Source organism: Pogonomyrmex barbatus, unplaced genomic scaffold, assembly GCF_055798465.1.
Source record: "Pogonomyrmex barbatus isolate J1 unplaced genomic scaffold, ASM5579846v1 scaffold3, whole genome shotgun sequence".
In the NCBI taxonomy this organism is placed as follows: domain Eukaryota; kingdom Metazoa; phylum Arthropoda; class Insecta; order Hymenoptera; family Formicidae; genus Pogonomyrmex; species Pogonomyrmex barbatus.
In genome coordinates this window covers 9362657-9384535 of record NW_028297127.1, presented here as the reverse complement: position 1 = coordinate 9384535, position 21879 = coordinate 9362657, and the positions used below count along the sequence as shown (strand labels likewise).

At 32.1% G+C, this 21879-nt stretch overlaps 1 protein-coding gene and 1 long non-coding RNA gene across 5 annotated transcripts in view; one reads left to right on the top strand and one right to left on the bottom strand.

Moving 5' to 3' along the window:
• LOC105433428 (galectin-8) overlaps positions 1 to 946 on the bottom strand; it is a 420969-nt gene extending 420023 nt beyond the window's left edge. For both annotated transcript variants that reach the window (XM_089079009.1, XM_089079010.1), the window contains exon 1: positions 806 to 946. In XM_089079009.1, the coding sequence (XP_088935135.1) occupies positions 806 to 895 (90 nt within the window). In that variant the 5' untranslated portion in view covers positions 896 to 946. The remainder of the gene's footprint in view (positions 1 to 805) is intronic.
• LOC112552678 (uncharacterized) lies at positions 895 to 18841 on the top strand. 3 transcript variants are annotated; one of them, XR_016139759.1, is made up of 4 exons: positions 895 to 1017; positions 3301 to 4277; positions 6057 to 6623; positions 6955 to 18841. It is a non-coding gene; the product is annotated as an uncharacterized LOC112552678 (long non-coding RNA). The 3 variants fall into 3 exon arrangements; XR_016139758.1 differs by lacking the exon at positions 895 to 1017 and having other exon boundaries at positions 2669 to 4277; positions 6955 to 13087; positions 13188 to 18841; XR_016139757.1 differs by lacking the exons at positions 895 to 1017; positions 6955 to 18841 and having other exon boundaries at positions 1138 to 4277; positions 6057 to 6716.
• Positions 18842 to 21879: the final 3038 nt, after the last annotated feature.

Here is a 21879-nt window from a genome sequence, read left to right as displayed (position 1 = left end):
TCCCAGCATAAAAATGAAGCATCGAGCAGGATCCTAAATTGTATGAGTGGTCATTTTAGAAACATGCGATAATACCAAGATAAAAGATTTATTACTTCACAAAATTTATCACTTTCTGTTATTTTTTTTTAATTTTTTTCATTTTTTTTCACTTATTTTCCATAAGGGGTATATTATAGATTTTCAGTACTAGCAGTCAATATCGAAAGGCAACCATAATCTATTGAAAAACTTTCCGTTTTTATCCTTTCCTAATACTGTCATCATTCGCTGTGAATATTCGCGGCGAAATTCCATGGAAGGTGTTAGCCCGGACATAGGAACGTACTTAGAACGTATTTAGTCGATCGCAGTACGTATGAATATTCTGAGATGATCGCAATATACGCATTGCGATTTTCTCAGAACATACTCAGAACGTACGCATGTTAGGGAACAGATATCTTAACCTCTAAAGTCTCGAACTTTAAAGCCTCGCTTAATAACTTGTTTAGCAAGACAGATTGCCGTGTTTTTCTGCCGAATTTTTTCGTTTTGAATAAAACCGCGTCGAATGAATATATTTTTATTAAGATTTACAGTCAGGAGGATATTCTGAATAAATAAGAAGAATAAGATAATGGATGCACTTGGGTATTATGAACGCACCTCAGCAGTCATTCCGGTTAGCATATATCTCAGGGTTGGCAAATGGTAACACTGTCAGTGCATATTTGATCTTAAGTGCACGTGATATAGAAAATGTACAAATAAGAATGAAGAGAACAAAATTATTGCTGGTATTACTGATACTGCTGGTACTCACCACAGGCACAGTTTCCTCATCGAAATATGAAAAGTCTTTGAACGCTTCTTGTCTCACCGAGGTGACAGTATCACTGAACGAAGATGACATTGTTCCAAGATACTAGATAATAATTTATAATGAACTGCGTCTCAACTGATGTAACTGCATATGGGAATGACGAATGACGGCATTCCTTGGCTGCCTTCACATACGGCTGTTGTGTATATCTTGTATGTGTGTATATCTTGTATGTGTGTAGATGTGCCTATTCTGTATTTTCTATTTCCACATCTGCTCTCGTCACAAATACGCGGAGCAGGTGCGGTTAAGTGATTTTACATGGGAAGATATAAGACTTTATTAAAAGATAATGTCTCACATGAAAAATATAGGGTGAAGACGGATAAAATCCTTTTTTAAATTAATACTCTGTTATAAATCTGTGTTAAGATTTCTAATTTAGAAAGACTCGGCTTTCTCGTTACAGTCATATTGAATTATGATGTCAAATGAGAAATGACTTGCAAAAAGTTTCTAGCGCCGTATAGTTTTATAATAAAATTACCTTTTAAAAAAGGTTAAAAAATAACATTAAGTTCACACGCCTGTTTTCTTATTTATGTAAAAGAAAGAATTTTATACAAAAATTTCCATCTACAAAAGTTTTTTTAATAATAAATTTCATATTGATACAAAAGATGTGATATGAAGAACTGGTGCCAATTTCTAATTTAATAAAATAAAAAGAGCTTTACATTGAAATACATTTTATTTTGTAATTCATTTTTATTTGAAAAATCGTTTCGTTATTCTTTTCTACAAAAAACATGATATCAAAAATTGGCACAAACTTTTAATTATATGAAGTAGAAAAGAAACTTTGCAAAGGTGAAAAAAGATATTATCAATCCAAAATTATCAATCCAAAATTAATGTCAATTTGTAGTTGCCAAAAAATTTTTATTGAATTATTGTACTTGTGTTTACATAAAAATAAAATATAAAAGAAAATCTGATGCGTAAGAAAAAAAAATGACGTACAAAAACTTGGCGCGCCCGGGTCGCATTAAAACTACTTTTAATAATAATGAATTATGTGACAGACAAATAGAAAACAGTTTGAATTAAAATTTAATATATTTTAATATATTTTAAGATTTTTTATTTTTAAACTTATTTCTTTTTTAATATTAACTAAATAAAATTAATGAAATATATAATTAATTATTAATTAATAAAACATTTTTTACATAAATAATGCAAAAAAACTTAAGAGTTTATTTTATTAGAATGTTATCCAGTATAAACGCAAATGTTTTAATATTTATTAATAAATTTTTTTAATATTATATATTTACATATAATGTTAAAAAAATTATATAAAAATTATATAAAAAATTTATTTACAAATATTTTTAAAAGTAATATATACATTATTAATGTAAAAAGATAAACAGTAAGAGTGCAATACGAGTAATACAGTAAGTGTGTACGTATGTGTTTTAATGCGACCTGGGCGCGCAAGTTTTGTACGTCGTTTTTTTTCTTACACATCAGATTTTCTTTTATATTTTATTTTTATATAAACACAAGTACAATAATTCAATAAAATTTTTTTGGCAACTACAAATTGACATTAATTTTGGATTGATAACATCTTTTTTCACCTTTGCAAAGTTTCTTTTCTACTTCATATAATTAAAAGTTTGTGTCAAATTTTTGATATCATGTTTTTTGTAGAAATAATGAAATGATTTTTCAAATAAAAATGAACTACAAAATAAAATGTATTTCAATGTAAAGCTCTTTTTATTTTATTAAATTAGAAGTTGGCGCCAGTACTTCATATTATATCTTTTGTACCAATATGAAATTCATTATTAAAAAGACTTTTGTAGATTTTGGAAATTTGGAAATTTTTGTATAAAATTCTTTCTTTTACATAAATAAGAAAACAGGCACGTGAACTTGGCGTTATTTTTTACCTTTTTTAAAAGGTAATTTTATTAGGATATCACTCATTTTTTTAGTAACAAATAGTATTTATTATTTAGCATATTTGAAACATTTTTTTACTTTATATATACTAGAAAAAACAATCAGTATTCAGTCATTATTTTTTAATAATCTTTTTTAAAAAAAATATATACACATTTTTTGCTTCATTAGGCCATTTTTTTCTTGTTAATTTGCACATCATCAATGTCTCTCCATCCATTAGACGTTTCATCTCTACATATACTTGTATAATGACCATCTTCAATAGATGATGAAAAATGACATTCATTACCTTATAAAATCTCCTACTAATATTGTAGTTGTTGGTACTGCACGCAAATTAAATGGATCTATTACGTGTACAAAAAAGTTCTGAGCTGTAGATTTCATACAACCGAAATAATAATTTAAATTTTATATATCTTCCCGCCCTTTTGTGATTTTAAAGCGTTGACATTTGGCTTTCTAAAATGCCATGTGGTTTGGCGTTTGATGCACATAACCTCAAAAATTAGTAGTGTTCACAGACAACAGTTAGATGGCAATAACAAAAGAAATTCGAAGATATTCGATTTTCCATCCACTTCGCGTTTCATCTGAAGAAAAATGCTGCTGAAGCCACTGCAATTTGTGCTGCATATGGAGAGAATGCTGTAAGTCATACTATATGTAAAAGATGGTATCAAAAATTTCGCCAAGAAGATTTCAATCTTGAAGATGAACCGCGTGCTAGACGCCCTCAAAAGATTGAAACGGACGAATTGCAAGCACTGCTGGATATAAACTCTGCGCAAACTGAAAAGGAGCTTGCAGAACAGCTTGGCGTTACGCAAACAATTTCCGTACGTTACATACGATGGAAAAGGTTCAGAAGAAAGGCAGATAGGTTCCGCATGAATTGTCCGAAGACAACAAAAATCGTCAGCGTGACACTGCACTCACTTTGCTTTCAAAGTTCCGGAAAAAAGATTTTCTGCACAAAATCATTACAGGCGATGAAAAGTGGAAAAGTGGAAAAGTTCTTTATGATAACCCTAAACGTAGAAAATCATGGGTTGACCCTGGTCAACCTTCGACATCGACATCAAAGCCCAATATTCACGCCAAGAAGGTTTTGCTCTGTATCTGGTGGGATTGGAAAGATGTGTTGTATTGCGAGTTGTTACAATCGAGTGAAACAATCACGGCAGACCGCTACCAACAACAATTGACCAATTTGAGCGATGCATTAGAAGAAAAGAGGCCATTTACTGGCCAAGGACGTCGTAAAGTGATCTTGCTTCATGACAATGCTCGACCACATGTTGCGAAAGCGATTCAGGACCATATCTTTGCGTTAGGCTGGGAACTTCTCCCGCACGCGGCGTATAGCCCAGACATGGCGCCTTCCGATTACTACCTATTCCGGTCGCTGCAGCATTTGGCTGATACACATTTCGTGAGATTTGAAGAGATACGAAAATGCATTGATGATTTTATCGCTTCGAAACCGGTGAGTTTCTATCGTCAAGGAATTCGCAAGCTACCTGAAAGATGGATCCGAATGTCTACTATTTCTTTGCTATTATAATATAATAATTCTGCTACTAGATTTATCTGAAGAATTCACTGTAAGCAAAAATACGTATAACTCTTTGACAAGATATAAGAAAATATCTTTTTATTTATTTTTTTATAATAAAACCATGTTTTTCACATAATTACCAATTCTCTTTTGTTAAAAAATTTTCCAAAAAATTATAATAATAAACATTTAATAAGTATTTAAAAATATGAGCCAAAATAATAAGATGCAAAAACGTCAAATTTTCTAAAATTTTAGAAATTTTTATTTTAGTAATTATCTATATTCTATAAATTGAAATATTTGAAATATTTGAAATATTAATATTAATTACGTGCTCTTTTGCTAAAAGTTATGAAAACAGGAGGAAGCTGTGCATCGCTATTCTCGCTGATATAATACAGTTCTTAATATAAACAAGTGTTTGTGGATATATCCTTAGTAGAATCATACAAATGACCCAAAAAACTAAATTAATATTTACACATTAATATTTATACAAATTAATTGTTTCTCTTTGTTTTTTTGATTCTTTACTTATTATACACAATTTTATACATAAATTCTATAGTTTACAGTATAGAAATTTGCTTTTGCAAATTAAAACATATATTTGATTTTTTGTGAAATAAATCTATTGAAAAAAATCATTTAAAACATATATGAAATATTTCATGGATGATATGGAAAGCTATTATCAAAACTTTAATTATTATGAGTTATTGTTAGAACTATTTTTATATGAAATGTATACAGAATGTTTTGTTTTAAATGTAATAGGTCAAATATCTCAAAAAATATGAAAGATGTGAAAAAATGTTTTAGACAAAAGCTTTAGCTTCGAAAGGAAAAAATGATAACGTTATTAATTAAATTGTAAATAGTGTTCTACTTTCGAAATTTTGTTATGGCCATTATTTTTTTAAATGGTATCATTTATTTTTTGTATGCAATATGATTCCTCTAGTTCTTTCGAAAATAAAAATATTAAAATACAAATATGAAAAGTTAATAGTTTACGAGATATTTCATATTTTATTCTGTCATATTTTGATATAAAAAAATAAATATTTTGTAAACTAATCATTTTCTGGTAAATGTATCTTAATACTTGTGCACAGAACAATGAGATAACTTAATTGATATAAAGAAAACACATAGTTGTTTTCCAAAAAAGTTATGCATTTTGCAGTTTGCAACTACCTAAATTTTTTTGAAAAGCACTGGTATTTTCTTTACACCATTTGATTTATCTCATTATTCTGTGCAGAAAAATATTAAGATACGTTTATCAAAAAATGATTAATTTATTTTATGTTTTATGTCAAAATACGACGGAAAAAGGCAAAATATCTCGTAAATTAGTAATTTTTTGATTTGTGCCTTAATATTATATATATAATATTTTTATATCCAGAATAACTAGAGGAATCGTATTGCATAACAAAAAGTATGATTCTATTTGAAAGAATGACAATTATCTCGAAAATCTTGAAAGTGGCACTATTTATGATGAAATTGATAATGTTATCATCTTTCCTCCTCGAAGATATAAAATTTTTATCTGAAATGTTTTTCCATATTTTTTCCATATTTTTTGAGATATTTGACCTATTACGTTTGAAAAAAACACTCATAAATAAAACAAAATATAATATATTAATAATAGAAAATTCAACATTTTATTTATTTAAAAAAATAATTTAGCAAACAGATGTCTAAATGACAGTTTGGAACGAAAAACGTATGGATAGCATACGGCGACGAGGCACAGCCATTCGGCGGCTCGGCTGCTGAGATTCGAGCAATGATGGGGAAACTGTAGACGTCGCCTTCGAAATCGGATCGAAATGTGCAACTAATTCCGTGCGCTGATTTATATAATTGAAGAAAAGAAGAGCGAATAATCTTAGAAAAGATTGAAAGTTTTTTATTAATCATTTAATTTAAAAAGAAAGAATCATCTGGAAGGAGATCTCGCTTTAGATATTTGCAAGATTATTTTAGATAAGTATTAAATGTTTTTTACGTCTATTATTAATATTTTATTATAAAGGATCAATACTCTATGTTCTATTTTATTTTTAATTAGTGGTGTTCGTTTCAACGCTATTAAAGTTGATAATGATATGTTTGGTGTAGAAACATGTTGGAGAACATTGTACATTTATTTTTATTTAACATAAGAAATTTAACGTAAAGAAAATGAAGAATTGCTTAGTAAATTAAGCAATCTCAAATTATGAAGAATTAAACTGAATTAAATTTCTTATGGTTCGTATTATTTACTGCTTAATAATAGTATAATTACGAAACTAATTTTTCAGATATAGAACATGGAAGTTTATTTTATACAAATTCACCAAATATTATAATTTACTCGATTAAAAGTAAAAATTTTTGCCAGTAATGCATTCCATTTCATTTCATAGATCATCGAAATTTTTTAATAAAATAAACATAATAAAATAAACTTCCAGTATCTTGTGTTTTTTTTATCGCTACAAATATTATATTAATATTATATTATATATTATTATTATTATTATTATATGTTATATTATATTAATATTATATTATATTATATTCTTCTTTTTTGTTCAAGTGCTACGCTTCATATATAAAACATATGTAAAACTCCATCTTTTTCCTTTCTTTATATTGTACGGCAGGATGTTATCGACATTGATGTTTGTGTGGAACGAAAAAAAGGATATATTTTAATCGAAGGTATTTCTCATGTGGAATGATATTTTTCGCAATAAATTTCTTGAAAATTTTTAATTGGTATAGCAATATCATTAGATACAAATTATTAATTATTTATTATGTTTGAAAAATATAGTTCTGTCCTTGCCTGTTACATACAAATCCGTTAAAAATAATAGCATATTATTGGCATATTATACAATATTAATAGCATATTATTGATAAAGATGAGGAAGATAAAATTAAAAGAGAAAATAGCAGTCTTTATATATGCAAATGATATAATATTACTAATCGAGGATTTAAAAAAAAAAGAGAAGTATATTGCTAGGGAAAAAAAGTTATTTAAATATGAAAAGATTAGTGTTATTCATGGTAATAATATAATCCTTTCTTTTTTATTGTTTCTCATCGTATATTTTACTTTTCATTTTTATCATCTTGCAACTTTTATAAAATTGAAAGATATCTCAAATCTTATAAAGGGAAGGAAGATAGAAGAAAGTAAGTTGAGGATAGAAATAAAAATAACTATATAAGGTAAAAATGTATAAATATTTAAGGAATGTTTTGCGATGAAATAGAGAACAGCAATCAAACGGTGAAATAATAAATAAAAATGGAGATAAATAAAAGGCGCGCGCGTAGCGCGCGCTGCGTGCTAGTCCCTAATAAAAAAATCCGTGTAGGACGTGAGAAGTGCGCGTTCGCGGTCGAATATATCGAAGGCATTGTTGCCTCTTTTTTGCGATGTTGATTGGCCGATCGATGTTGACGATTGAGATCGTTTCAATTTCGCGGCGATGATAGTCGGTGACAGCTCGTGTCATGACGCGGGAGAGCGTATAAGAAAAAATGTTAAAAAAGCGTTGAAAATATTTTTGATGATTAAAAAGAAAAAAATCGTTTGGAAAAAGATCTCGCTTTTCCGCGATGCCGATTGGTTCTCTTGTTGCGCTAATTTCATGAGTTTTATGAGTGGCTGTCATTAAGGAGATTTGACAGCTTCGTACATTAAAGAGATTAATTAAAAATGAAATAAAAAAAACAGAATGGACGAGAGAAGAAAGAAAAGACTTCTTCATAATTGTTACAGATAAATTTTAATGTTTTTATATTACAATCTCTCGAATTCCTCATTCCAGCATTTATAAAAAATAAAAAGCTGTGACTAATTATTATCATATTTTTTTATAAAATAATAAGTATGATAATAATTAGTCACAGCTTTTAAAGTATTTTATAACAGTATTAGACAATTCATTAGAAAATTCCTTAAACAAACATCATAAACGTTTTATTTTTAAATATAACTTTTTATTTATATAATATATATATATATATATATATATATATATATTTGGTCTTAAGCGTATGTATGTGCGTATGTGTATTAGATGCGTGAATAGTCGTGTCTAAAGTGTGTACCATTCATTCAGTTTAAAGAGATTTACATTATTTCATTTTATTCACAATCGACAATTAAGACAAATTATTTATACTACAAATAATGTTTTGTAATACTATATACATCTATATCTTTTTATTTTTTTTCTTCTACTCTTTTTTCTTTTTTTTTTCTTTTAACTTTTATCTTTTATTTTTTTATCTTTATCTTTTTCGTGTGTGTGTGTGTGTGTGTGTGTGTGTGTGTGTGTGTGTGTGTGTGTGTGTGTGTGTGTGTGTGTGTGTGTGTGTGTGTGGGTGGTGTGTGTGTGTGTGTACACATATATTTATACTTTTTAAAGTGTAAGTATTTGATACATTTACGCTTATAAGTATATTATGTTAATACATTTATATTTACTTATTATATTATATTAAGATATATTAATATTATATTATATTTAGTAAATTGAAAAAATATTGTATTAGAAACATTGAAAATGTTTGTCTTTGAAGTTTATTACATACTTATTTTATTCTTGGTCATAAATGGCGCGCGTGAAGCGCGCGCATGTATTGTGCTAGTCCATAATAAAAGAATCCATGAAAATGCCCGAAGTGCGTTGTCGGAGTCGAATGTATCGAAGGGTATTGTTGCCGCTTTTCCGCGCTGCTGATTGGCCGGTCGATGCTGGCGGTTGAGATCACGGTGAGTTTGACCGCGACGCGGTGATAACAGTGATGTCAGAATGCCCACGCTAGCAACACGCAACCGCAATGGAGGGGATGACGCACACAAGCGCAAATCGCGTACGTGTGAGCTCGGCGCTCGGCTGGCTTCAGATAGCAGAAAAGGACAGATACTGTTTTCTATCTCTCTTCTTCTTATCGAGCCGGCACGAAGACGGTACGTGATCGCTTCTCAATTTTCGCTTCTTGCTATGCCTTAAATATTTTTTTCACCTTTTTTGTATGAGACATATTATCTATTATATAATATATATATATAATAATATATCTATTATATAATATTTATGATTAAGATACATATAAATTAATTAAAGTTTTTAATCCACGTAAAAATGCATTTTAAATCGATGAATTGAAAGAAGGAATATCCGTGTGAAGACAACAAAAGGAAAAATCATACATTTTATTGTATGAGAAATGTATCGATTTTCCAACAAATGATTAAAAATAATAAAAAGTACTATAAGAAATTTTAAATATTTAAAAAATATGTCATATAATAATATTTAACTTTAGTTTCTATACATATATATTTACAATATCATTACGATACACAAACGTATATACGAACCACATATATATGTTGTGTCGTTGTCAAATAATACTGAATGGTGATTTTTCACACCATCTATATGAGGTACCACCAATGGCGCGTAAGATTTTTTTAACGTGAATCTTCGCCTATAGCCATATCATATCATTATATTATATAATATGCTCTATTGTATCTGTCATTTATAGAATAGTTTTTGCGCACTTGCTTTTGCAAATGTGATGTCAATTAGTGACAACCAATTTTTTTGCACATTTGCTTTTACAAGTATGATGTCTATTACATGAAAAAATTTGTTTTACAAACATATCATAATGCGAGGAAAGCTCTTTATTGTATTATATAAATAATAATGCCCATAAATAATACTATTTATTTTATTTTGAACATTATTATTGTATATTAGTAACCGAAGTACTAGCAATATCATTATCAGCAGCATATAGTGTTAAACTGCTCTTTTTCTTAGGACAAATAATTTGTCTGACGTCATGAGAGACAAATGGTTTTCATTTATCTCCATATTTAAAACTGTTTCTTTTCTTGCTTTTAATATTGATTTTAACACACAACTAGCATTTATACATGTAGACGAAAGGTTATTTCTTTTTCTTATTTTTAAATCTGAAAGAAAACATTCTTTCTGGGTCGGCATTTGAATTTGGAAGTGATCTAACAGCATTCAAAAGAGACTTCATATTAGGATATGTACGTTTTAAAATTTCTTTCCACATCTCATCAAAATTTAATTTTGAAAGATGTTCTTTTTCTGCTGTTGTAAAATCTAGATGTAAAGTATGCCACTTTTTTTTTTAAAGCATTTTCGTCAAAGCCACCGAGGGTTTGAGCAATAAAAGAAACATTATTAAATGATGTTTCTTTGTCAATACTATATAATGCTGTGTTGAATTGCAAAACTGTTAATTTACATAAAAATTTATCTTTAATGGGCAATCTCTTATTAATTTCCTCGGTAGCTGTTACGTAAAATTGCAGACAATTATTTCGAACATTTCCAATTATGTCTGCGTGTCCTTTTTTCATTAAACTTTCGAGATATTCTTCACATTCATATCCTAAATTTTTATTATTTACAGATTTTTGGTTTTCTTTTTCAGAAAATTTAAAATCATTATATACATTTTTTACAAGCTCTGATTTCAAAAAATGTTTGAAAGAAAAAGTTTGAAAAAAAAAGTCTTATTAAAAGTTTCAATGACTTTGGCTGTGACAAGTGAATTCTTGTTTCCACAGCTTGAAAAAATGCATTAAAAGAATTAAAAAAATTTTAAATATTCTTTAAAAATATACTTTTACATCCAGATTTTCCATCACAGATAATAAATTTGTCTCCTGATTTAGATTTTTCACTTATAATTTCAGTCAAAAAAAGCTTCGTAGTATCCCAAAAATCAAGAAGTTTCACAACACATGAATGATGAGATAGCCATCGTGTAGTAGATAATTTTAAAATTTTACGGTTTGTTTCCTGAAAACATTCGGTAAATTCTTCATAAATAGCAGCACGCTTAGGATTACTATTAATATAATTTATTATTTTTTTAAAAACTCCTCACAATATTCCGGTATTTTAGTACATGTAGCATGTGCAGCTAATGCCGTGGAATGGCATGGACATGGAAATGTTAATAAATTTGTACAAAATTCTTCTAACTTTTTTTTAAATGAGAGATGTTTACCTGTCATGACAGATGCATTGTCGCATGACAAGGCAACAATATTTCCAAATGGAATGTTCAATTTCCACATTTCACATTTAAATGTATTAAATAATTTTTCTGCGCTACTATTTTTTGCATCAATATTAAGTAATTGCGTGCGAATGTCTAATGTTTCAGGATCAATATACCGTACAAGAAATGTTATCCATTTTTCATTACAAATAGATGTTTCATCAATAAAAATGGAAAATTTAGTATTTTGAATGCTGTTGACCACATGGTTCGACCGGACATAATACATTCAAAATAATATTTTTACATTTTATTCGACCCATACTCATATTTTTTAACACGTTAGGATCTTTTCCTATTTGTTGAAAAAAGTTAAGGATATCTTTTGCTGTTTGATGCGAAATATTCTAATCAACAATGCGATATCGAATTTCTGCTGATTTTTTCCGCTCTTCAAACGGCAAAAGTGAGTCATCCATCATGTTTATATTTTCATCCATGTTCATTGTTTCTGTCTTCTTTTCTTTACATATTTTTATATGTGCTTCAGATTCTGCGTGACGATAAACGTGAGATAAATCATCAATCACAGATTTATTACAAAATGAGCAAAAAAATGTATTAATGCTATCTGAAATTTCACTTAACCATGGCTGAAATAATTCGATCTCTAGCCATTATGCTTTAAATTTATATTTTGGTGATATATTTTTACGTGAACTTATATCAATATTATCTAATAAAGTAATAAATTTTCTTTAATATTATTTTTGTGACACGCAGAATTCGCGTGTCTTAAAACATGTGTATTGCACGAAATATTTTTATTACATATGATGCAATGATAAAAACCATCATCAGAAGATACTTTACGTATCCAAGATTTAATTCTATCATCACTAAGTCAAACTTCTGAAAAGCTTCGCTTAAATTTTTTTCTTAATTCATCACACATTTTTATAATAAAAAGTAGATAGAAACTTCTGGAGTACCGGTCGTGGGGATTCGAAAGAATACATGTATATATGTATATTGTAATATACGTATATATATATATATATATATATATATATATATATATATATGTATGTATCATTGTATTGTTGATGTGTTATTCTAAATACGTTATTTGCGATAAATATCATCACATGCCTCGGTAGTCGAAGGGATAAGATGCCTACTCGATAAGCAGGAGATCCAAGTTCAATTCCTGGCTGAGGTGATATTTTTTCGCAAAATAATTACGAGTTTTCACGACTGATTCCGTGGTCGGGCCCCGCCGTGCACATCTTCCCTTCTTATTTGGATAGGTAGAAGAATGAATAAAAGGAAAGATAAATAATAAAAAAATAATATAGAAATATAGAATTAAATATAGATATTTAAAATAATCAAGACTTATAATCACAATTGCTTCAGCTTTTTGGGTACCAAGATTTTACAAGACACATATAAGAAAATACGTTGATTCGCAAAGAGCAACAAGATTATCTTACAGAAACGCCGTGAAACAGTAACAGTACAACGTATAAAATAAATGCGCGGCGTACGAAACAAATGCACGGCGTACAAAATAAATAAAATAATGCCGAGTGCTTCAGTTCTCTGTGAAACATTGCCGTGACACAACGTACAATCATCATCCCGTAAGTAAATCAAATTATTATTATTTGTATTTCTTAAGAAAATTTAATATTTAATTTTTATCTTCTCCTTTCTCTTACATAATATATTTTATTTTTATAGAAGAAATAAATGCAGATGCTGCAAATTTGCAACAGTTGATGCGACAGTTGTTGCATCAACAAAAATTGCAAGAAGAGAGACAACAACTGTTGCAACAATTGCAATATTTGCAAAAGAAGCAGGAGGAGCAGTAGCAGCAGCAGAAGCTGCAGCCACAGCCGCCGCCGGAGAAAATGGATGAAAATGATATATTTTTATTATTTATTCTTTTTCAATAAAATATTAATAAATATGCATAATTATATTATCATTCATTGTTTATTACTTATCTATTTTTTCAGACATACATACAAAAAGAGCAGGCGGCCGATCCCGCGCCCGCTGGTATTACCCCTCCAGCGGGGCGGCCCTGGTAGCCAAGGAAGAAGCGATCGAAGAAGAAATGCATGGGGCCGTAATAGCCCCACAATAATAAAATATAATTTTTTTAATTAAAAATTATTGTATTATTGTATAAATACTTTTTAAATAATAAAGTAATAAAATAAAAATTAATAAAAAATAATATATAATTGGGGAATAATTATTTAAAAAATTTTTTCTCTTATCCTTTTTTCCTTCATATAAAATAGAGCATATTATATAATATAATGTGGTATGATATGTCTCTGTAGCCACTAGGCGAAGATCTACGTTAAAAAAATCTTACGCGCTTAATTAATCAGAAACGAGATAGAAGAAAGAAAACGCGATGTATAGAGACACCGCGGTCTCTCACTCGCACTAGTGTCGAGTGTGCGAGACAGCGATGCGACACCGAAATTCGGTATTACGTCCGATTATGCTTTCTCTCTCAATCGCGCGTCTTGCGTTAAGGATGGAACATCGAATTGCCTCCACTATTTTTTCTCCCCGCTCCGCGATCTCCTTCGCGCTCCGCGGAGGCACGGACGTACGCGCTTCGTGTGTATGTGTATCAGCCGCGCGCCGAGCGCAGGACATCATTCCTGCCGGTGCGTGTACCTCAATAGGTATGGAAAATCATCATTCAGTATTGTTTAACAACGACACAAACGTACATATGTGATCCGTATATACGTTTGTGTATCGTAATGATATTGTAAATATATATGTATAGAAACTAAAGTTAAATATTATTATATGACATATTTTTTAAAATTTCTTATAGTACCTTTCATTATTTTTTATCATTTGTTGGAAAATCGATACATTTCTCATACAATGAAATGTATGATTTTTCCTTTTGTTGTCTCCACACGGATATTCCTTCTTTCAAATCATCGATTTAAAATGCATTTTTACGTGGATTAAAAACTTTAAGTAATTTATATACGTATCTTAATCATAAATATATTATATAATAGATATATAATAGATAATATGTCTCATACAAAAAGACTGAAAAAAACATTTAAGGCATAGCAAGAAGCGAAAATCGAGATTCTAGCATCACTGATGACAGCTTATGTTATGATGTGCGAGGTTAATAAATATCGAAAGGTTAATAATAGAAGAGCAAATGAATATATTGAATATATTGAAAAGAAGAGCAAATGAATATAATGAATATATTGAAAAGAAGAGAATATTGTTTTACTGTGAAACTAAAGACTTTCGGGTGTCTCATTTTTAAATAAATTTTACAAAATATATTTTACTTAATTGTTAAAGATTAAAGATTATAAAATTTTTATTCTTAATATTTCATTATAAAAGATCGATACTTTGTGTTATATTTTATTTTCAGGTCATTTTTTTTTAATGCTTTAATGTTAAGGAATGTATGTAAACATATGAATATGAATATTATAATGTAATAAATGAATATTATAATGTAATAAAAAAAAGAAAAGAAGAATCCTTAAAAAGAAGAAAGCGAGAAAAGAAAGAAAAAAGGAATAAAGTAATGAAAAGAAAAAATCGCTGTGGTACGTTAATATTTTGTTAAGATAATTGAAATAAAAATTTATTTTACTAAACATTATTTCTTGTTTATTTATTTTCTTATTCATTTATTTATTTTTTTTCTTATTTATTTATTTTATTAAACATTATTTTATTATTTTATATTAAAATCATTTATAATATATGATTGACAGTATGTAGTGATTGACACTACCGGTCGCAAAAGTATTTCTTGTGTTCTTTTTTGTTTATTTGCGAGTTCACGAGGCGGAACAAGTTTTTGATGTACGCGAAATGCCCCGCGTGTCATCGCGCGGATCCTGCACGTATAATAGATTTGCGTGTTTTTCCATCTTCTTATCTGTCAATCGTATCGGGAATATCTCCTTTCCTCCCTCGAAGCCGTAGACGTTGATTGAGATGTCGTTGAGATGTTCGAACTTTTTAATTTGATTCAACGTCATCGGAAACGTAATGTCTTGGAGATTTAACACTGTCGTATAATGTGGATACGACGATTCTCGATTTGTATCCCTTTCGGCCGGATGCGATCATCGATCACATGAAACACGCATCCTTGGATCGTACGTTGATCACCGCTCGCTTTAACATAATTTCTCGCAGTAATTCAATGTAAGATCCCGCGTGCATTGGATTTATTCACATTAATTGTCAAATTTAATATATGTGATAGCGCCCATCCACTATATTGTCGCATTCCTGAAACTCTTCGAGCGACGCCAACGTGGGTTCGATGACGTGTTGCTCATATCACTCGTCCAAATTTGACACTCGAAAGAGTTCATAGTTTTTCGTGTTTATACTTTTATTGGTATACGTTTATCCCGTCACAAACTCGCCGTTGAACGCGATGTTCACTTTCACACTATCGTGTCTTTGTACAATGTCGCACTCAATCGAGCACTACACCACCAGCGTCTTCCAAAAATCGTCGCGGCTCGATATAGTCCACGTTGATCACCACATCAGTCAATATACGGCTTTCAAACGCCGTATCAATCTCGCGCTAAATGAGAGATCCATTGTCTCTACTGGTGCTCGCGCACTCGCCACCGACGTATACGAAACGTCTTTCTAATTGTACCTTTGCACCCGCGAGTTGTGCGATCCTCACCACTACAGATTGTTTATTTGCAACGGTGAATCGAGAATGCTTAACATGGCTAAGCTCTTCGGGTTGTTCGATGCTCTCGTCGCATCATTGCAGCCACGCGAAACACTCCATCAAGGTAGAGACCTGGCTGCACTGCTCCAGCAGCTCACGTTCCACTTTAGGTGTTCCATATTTCTCTCACATTCGATTGATTCATTAGACTTCCAAAGCACCTACTGTAATCCCGCGCGCCCAATGACCTATTATATATCATCGACAATTTCTTTATCCGTCTGTCTAAACCGGAGCGTCGTCAGACGTTTGCAATCGAGTCGCAATTTGTTTATCTATTTGTTTATAGCAGCCGAAGTATCGGCACTTCTCTCCTAACACGTCGCGACACGTACGTCGATTTCCAGAAAAAGCCGCGATAACATGGTTTTTCGTGGAAAAAATTTAAACATGTCATCGCGTTCCTTTTGTAAACATGTTTGATCATAACAATGAAATTCCTAGAAATAAGGGAAGAGTTAATGGTCTGCAATTTTTTGTCCCTTTTGTTTAAATCGAAGCATGATCTTCGAAATGTGTTTATAGCAGTCGGATTATCGGCGCTTCTCTTAACACGTCGCAACATGTACATCGACTTCTAGGAAAAGTCATCTTATCACGACTTTTTTCCTGGAAAACAATTTAAACACGTCATCGTGATCCTTTGCGAACATATCGCTACATGTTTGATCACAATAAAATAATAAAATTCTGAGAAAGAGAGGGGAGAGGGAGGAGGGGGGAGAGAGATTAATGGTTTGTCATGTCAAACGCTGATGAGATCAGTCCTCTATCGAATGATCTGCATGAAAAATAGCTCCGCTCCTCAATCATTTATACGAACGAGCAATATCCAATATACTTCGCCAAAGGAAGCAGCGTACCATACGATGGTGAAACAAAGAAGGAACGTAACGCGTAAGTTTCAATAATTATAACGTTGTTTATATTGATACTAATAATTATAATGTTGTATATATTGATACTAAAATTGATATTAAAATTCTATATTGATAAAATTGCATAGAAATGTGTATCTTTTGCTGTTATTTTTCAAACATTATGACACGTTATCTGTGATATAAATCGAAATCTATATCTCATTAAATACATTTGAACAAAATTTAAATAATTACAGTTTTGAAATTGAGCGCTTCTTGAATAAAACGAAACATTTTAGTATATGTGGCATTCGATAAAATAAATTAATCAAATTAATAAATCAAAATCTAAGTTTAAACAACATTAGCTGACAAATTTATTGAGAACTTGCATCAAAACAAACACATGTTTTATTTACATGTAACATATATAAAATTTATATATACATATACTACTGTGATCAAATATAAACGAGATTTTTAAATTTAAATTGCGCGGTTCATCGATTCTGACAAATATTTTTTTTATTAAGTTGGTAGTACTGTCTTTGTGTGAAATTTCATGTCATTCTCTTCATTTCTTTAATAGTGAACGCTCGTTTTTGTGAATATCCAAAAGTATTTTTTTCGATTTTTACGATGTGTGATTCTGTTGGGCAAAAAAATTGTATTTTATTTTGTTTGCGGAATGAAATTTCTGCTACTGAAACGTTCAGAATGTTGCAGAAGGCTTTTGGTGACCAGGCTCTATCAAAACCAAAAGTATTTGACTGGTATAAAATGTTGAAAGATGGTCGAGAAGGCGTAGAAAACGAACCACATCAAAGACGACCAAAAACATCAATTGATAAACAACACGTGAAGCAAATCAAGGATTTGATGCTCCAAAATCGTCGATTGACAATTAGAGAACTTGCTGATACTGAAACATTTCATTTAGATCAGTCCAGACCATTTTGAAAGACCATTTGTGCTTGAGAAGAGTCAAATCTCGTTTGTTCCGAAAACACTCAATTTTTTGGAAAAACAGCGTCGCGTTGAAGTGTGTGAAACAATGATTTCTGCTTACCAAGACAAGATGAAACGAATGATAACTGGAGATGAGACTTGGATCTATGCGTACGACCTGGAAACAACCGACCAATCGAGCGAATATCGTGCAAAAGATGAGGCAAGACCAAAAAAATCGCGCCAAAGTCGCTCAAAAATCAAGGTTTTCTTAACAGTTTTCTTCGATTATCGTGGTGTGGTGCATTATGAATTCCTTCCGCCGGGCCAAACTGTCAACAAGGAATATTATTTGAGTGTTATGCGTCGTTTGCGTGAAGCTATTCGCCTCAAGAGGCCAGATTTATGGGCAGACAACTCATGATTTTTGCACCACGATAATGCGCCATCTCACACTGCACTGGTTCTTCGTGACCATTTCGCCAAAAACTCGACCCATATCGTTCCACAATCACCATGTTCGCCTGATTTAGCACCGTGTGACTTCTGGCTATTCAGTAAACTCAAAAGACCGCTCCGGGGACACCGTTTTGAATCGATTGAGGAGATACAAGCCCAAACGAAGAAAGTATTGAAGGCCATTCCGGAAGAAGAGTTTTCAGAGTGTTTCGAGGATTGGAAAAAGCGTTGGCAAGTGTATGTTGGTAAGTGTATTGCATCGGGAGGGGATTATTTTGAAGGCGACGAATTTGATTTTGAAGAATAAATAAAGATTTTTCACTCTATAACAAAAATCTCGTTTATATTTGATCACAGTAGTATATTAACGTATTTATTTATTTATTTATTTATAGATATAATCTTATTTTTCGAGTGGTTTTGTTTCTTAATGAAATTTTGTCATGAGTTATAAATCTTGTAAAGTAACCTTTACGTAATCAAATTATTTTCTGTGTATCGCGTGTTTTTTTCCTGCTTTATTTGCTATCTTTCTATTTTTCTATCTTCCTATCTCTCTTGTTATCTCTTGTTTCTATCTTTTATCTTCTATTTTTTCTTTCTTTCTATCCTTCAATTTCTTTCTATACTTTTCCTATCTTTTTTCTTTTCATTTATCCTTTCTACTATTCTGTCTCTACTCTCTATTGTAAGATATTGCGCTGAAATTGGTTGATCATGATCAAATTAGGTGCGTAGACCGGTTGATGGCGCCAGCTCCCGGTTTACGCACCCACCGGGTGTCAGCGCACTTCGCGAGGTGGCAATTAATCAATTAGCGTGATTCGGCGCTCGCGAACTGGATACGAAGCCGGCCTGAAAAGTTTCAGGATCGTTCTAAATCCTTCGATCCGTGCTCTGATTCCCGGCAAATTGGAGCAACGTGGCACTCTCCATCGGAAAGGCACACGTATCAGACGCGCGTTGTCGAGAGTTGTATTGAAATTAGTGGAACAGTTAAGTTGAACAGTAACAAGTTATAGTTAATGATAATCGGCTTAAATTAGCTCGGATTAATTAGATTAAAATAGAAGAAAAGATTTGGTAAACTGCGCGCCTCAGTTCTTGTTCCATTTACGTTAGTATATTCAAATATGGCCGTTACATGTGGCATAGTGTGCGCGTTAAAATCAGTGTAACTCTGTTACGGAAACATTGTATGGAAACTCTCGAACTGAATAAACGCTCTCATTTGTGTGTGTCAATTAATAATAAAAGTGAGCTGATTTATTAAATTCCGCCGCCCATCGCGATTCCTGTGAGCAATCTTACAGCTCATTCAAATTCAGAAATGGAATTCGAAGCTCGTTATTCATTCGAGAAACGCGAAAACGGTGAAAAAATTTGTGTCGGCGGTGCCGAAGACTCATTCGATGGAGCGCGCGGCGCTAGAGGAGGCCTCGCTGAAACAATTGCAGAAGGAGGCGCGCCGCTATAATCTACCGATTTCAGCGGATAGAGCAGCATTGTTAGAGGCGATTTTGTCTCATTTGGACCGGCACGACTCATCAGATTTAGCATCAGAAATGCAGCCGAGAGAAGTAGAAAAGACTGGTCCGGAAATTCCGGTCAGGATCAGGGAAGAACCGCTGATTGCCGCGCTACTCAGCGATACGATGACGAGGATGTCAGAATTTTTCCTTCGTCAGCAACAGGTATTTCAGCAGCAGCAGCAGCAGCAATTTATGGAGCAGGTGCTAAGACACTTGTCCAGTAAAGAAGACCGGTGTCGATCGAGCCCGTCAGGAAGGGATCTATACGCGATCGACCACAGATTCAAACGAGAGAGTGGCACAGCCAGGTACACTAGTGAGATCGACTCCTGGGCAGGATGCACTCCCCCTCAGGAATTTTCAAGAAGGCTCGCCAGCGGGCAATGCGGTTGGCTGGTTGGCCACGCAGATCCCGGAATTCGGAGGCTCCGACGAAGAGAATGTGATGGCGTAGGTGAGGAGAGTAGAAAAGGTGGCACAAATACACAACGCCTCAGATGGAGTGATTTTATTGGCAGCCTCCAGTAAGTTAACTAAATTTACCCGACAGTGGTATGAGATCCAGACAGGCCCGGAGATTGAAATGTAGAGCTCGCTCCGCCTGGAAATATAGAAAATATTCGAGCAAAGTTCCTTTTTATAAGATAATACAAAAGGCGGAAGCGCGTAAGTGGAATCTAAATAGAGAAAGTTTTAATCAGTACGCGATATCAAAACTCGCGTTATTAAACCCGTTGGACTTACCAATGAAAGATTCGATTCACCTACTGATAAGTGGAATTCCACACAGTGCGTTGAGAACCACTGTCGGTGGCAGATGACTCGAAGATTGAATGACAAAGAAGATGCGATGCATCGCGGAAAGCGTATCAGAGGAAGATAGGAGACCTTTCAGACCGATACTGAGTCATAGAAAGGAAGTTACGTGCAAAAATTGCGGCAAGAAGGGTCATCACTATAAGGAGTGTCGTGATGATCTCACCTGTTTCTTCTGCAAAACAAAAAGTCACCGGACATACGACTGTCCGAAGCTGAAGGACAGGGCGAGAATGCAGACCTAGTCTCCAACACAATCTGATGGCAACTCTGATTTTCAGCGGCGATTCTTCCGGTAAGATGGTGGCGACAGCTTTCGCAATCGTCACCGTAACTTCTCTTTGTAACAAAGATTGTAAATTGTTAACACTCGTTGACACAAGTAGTCTGGTCTCTTTTGTCAAGTTCAAAGTTTATAACGATAAGATTCGTCCGTATATAGAAGATTTATGGTTAACGTCTAAAAAATTTGTTAATTTAAATCACGACTCTTTGAATATTCTGGGTGTTGTTCCGATGGAATTATCTTTGCATTTATTAGAAAATCGAAAACTATCGGCTGATTTATATATTATTAAAGATAGTTCCTTCAAGGGGACCTTATTCTCGGTAGAAATTTCATAAAAGGGGAGAAACTTACTTTGATTTATAAGCCCCATGAACCGGAGCGGTCCGGATGGGTGCGCTAAATTATTTTCCCATCTCCTACTTTGCGTAGTCGAAGAGTCTTCGAAGACTCTAAAACAGATAATTCTAGAGACGCGAATAGATTTTGATTTAGATTGTAAACGTAAATTATTACAAACGATTTTAGAGTTAGAAGGCAAAGATATCGCTCCGGTTGAGGACAGCTATTCAGTACAAGTACGTCTCAAAGACGATTCGGTAAACGCATACGCTCCGCGGTGCTTCGGATATGCGAAACGAATAAAGATTAAAGAAATAACAACGATTTGCTGAATAGAGGAATAATAAAAAGAAGTGTTTCACCATACTGCGCGCGAGTCATTCCGGTACGAAAACGT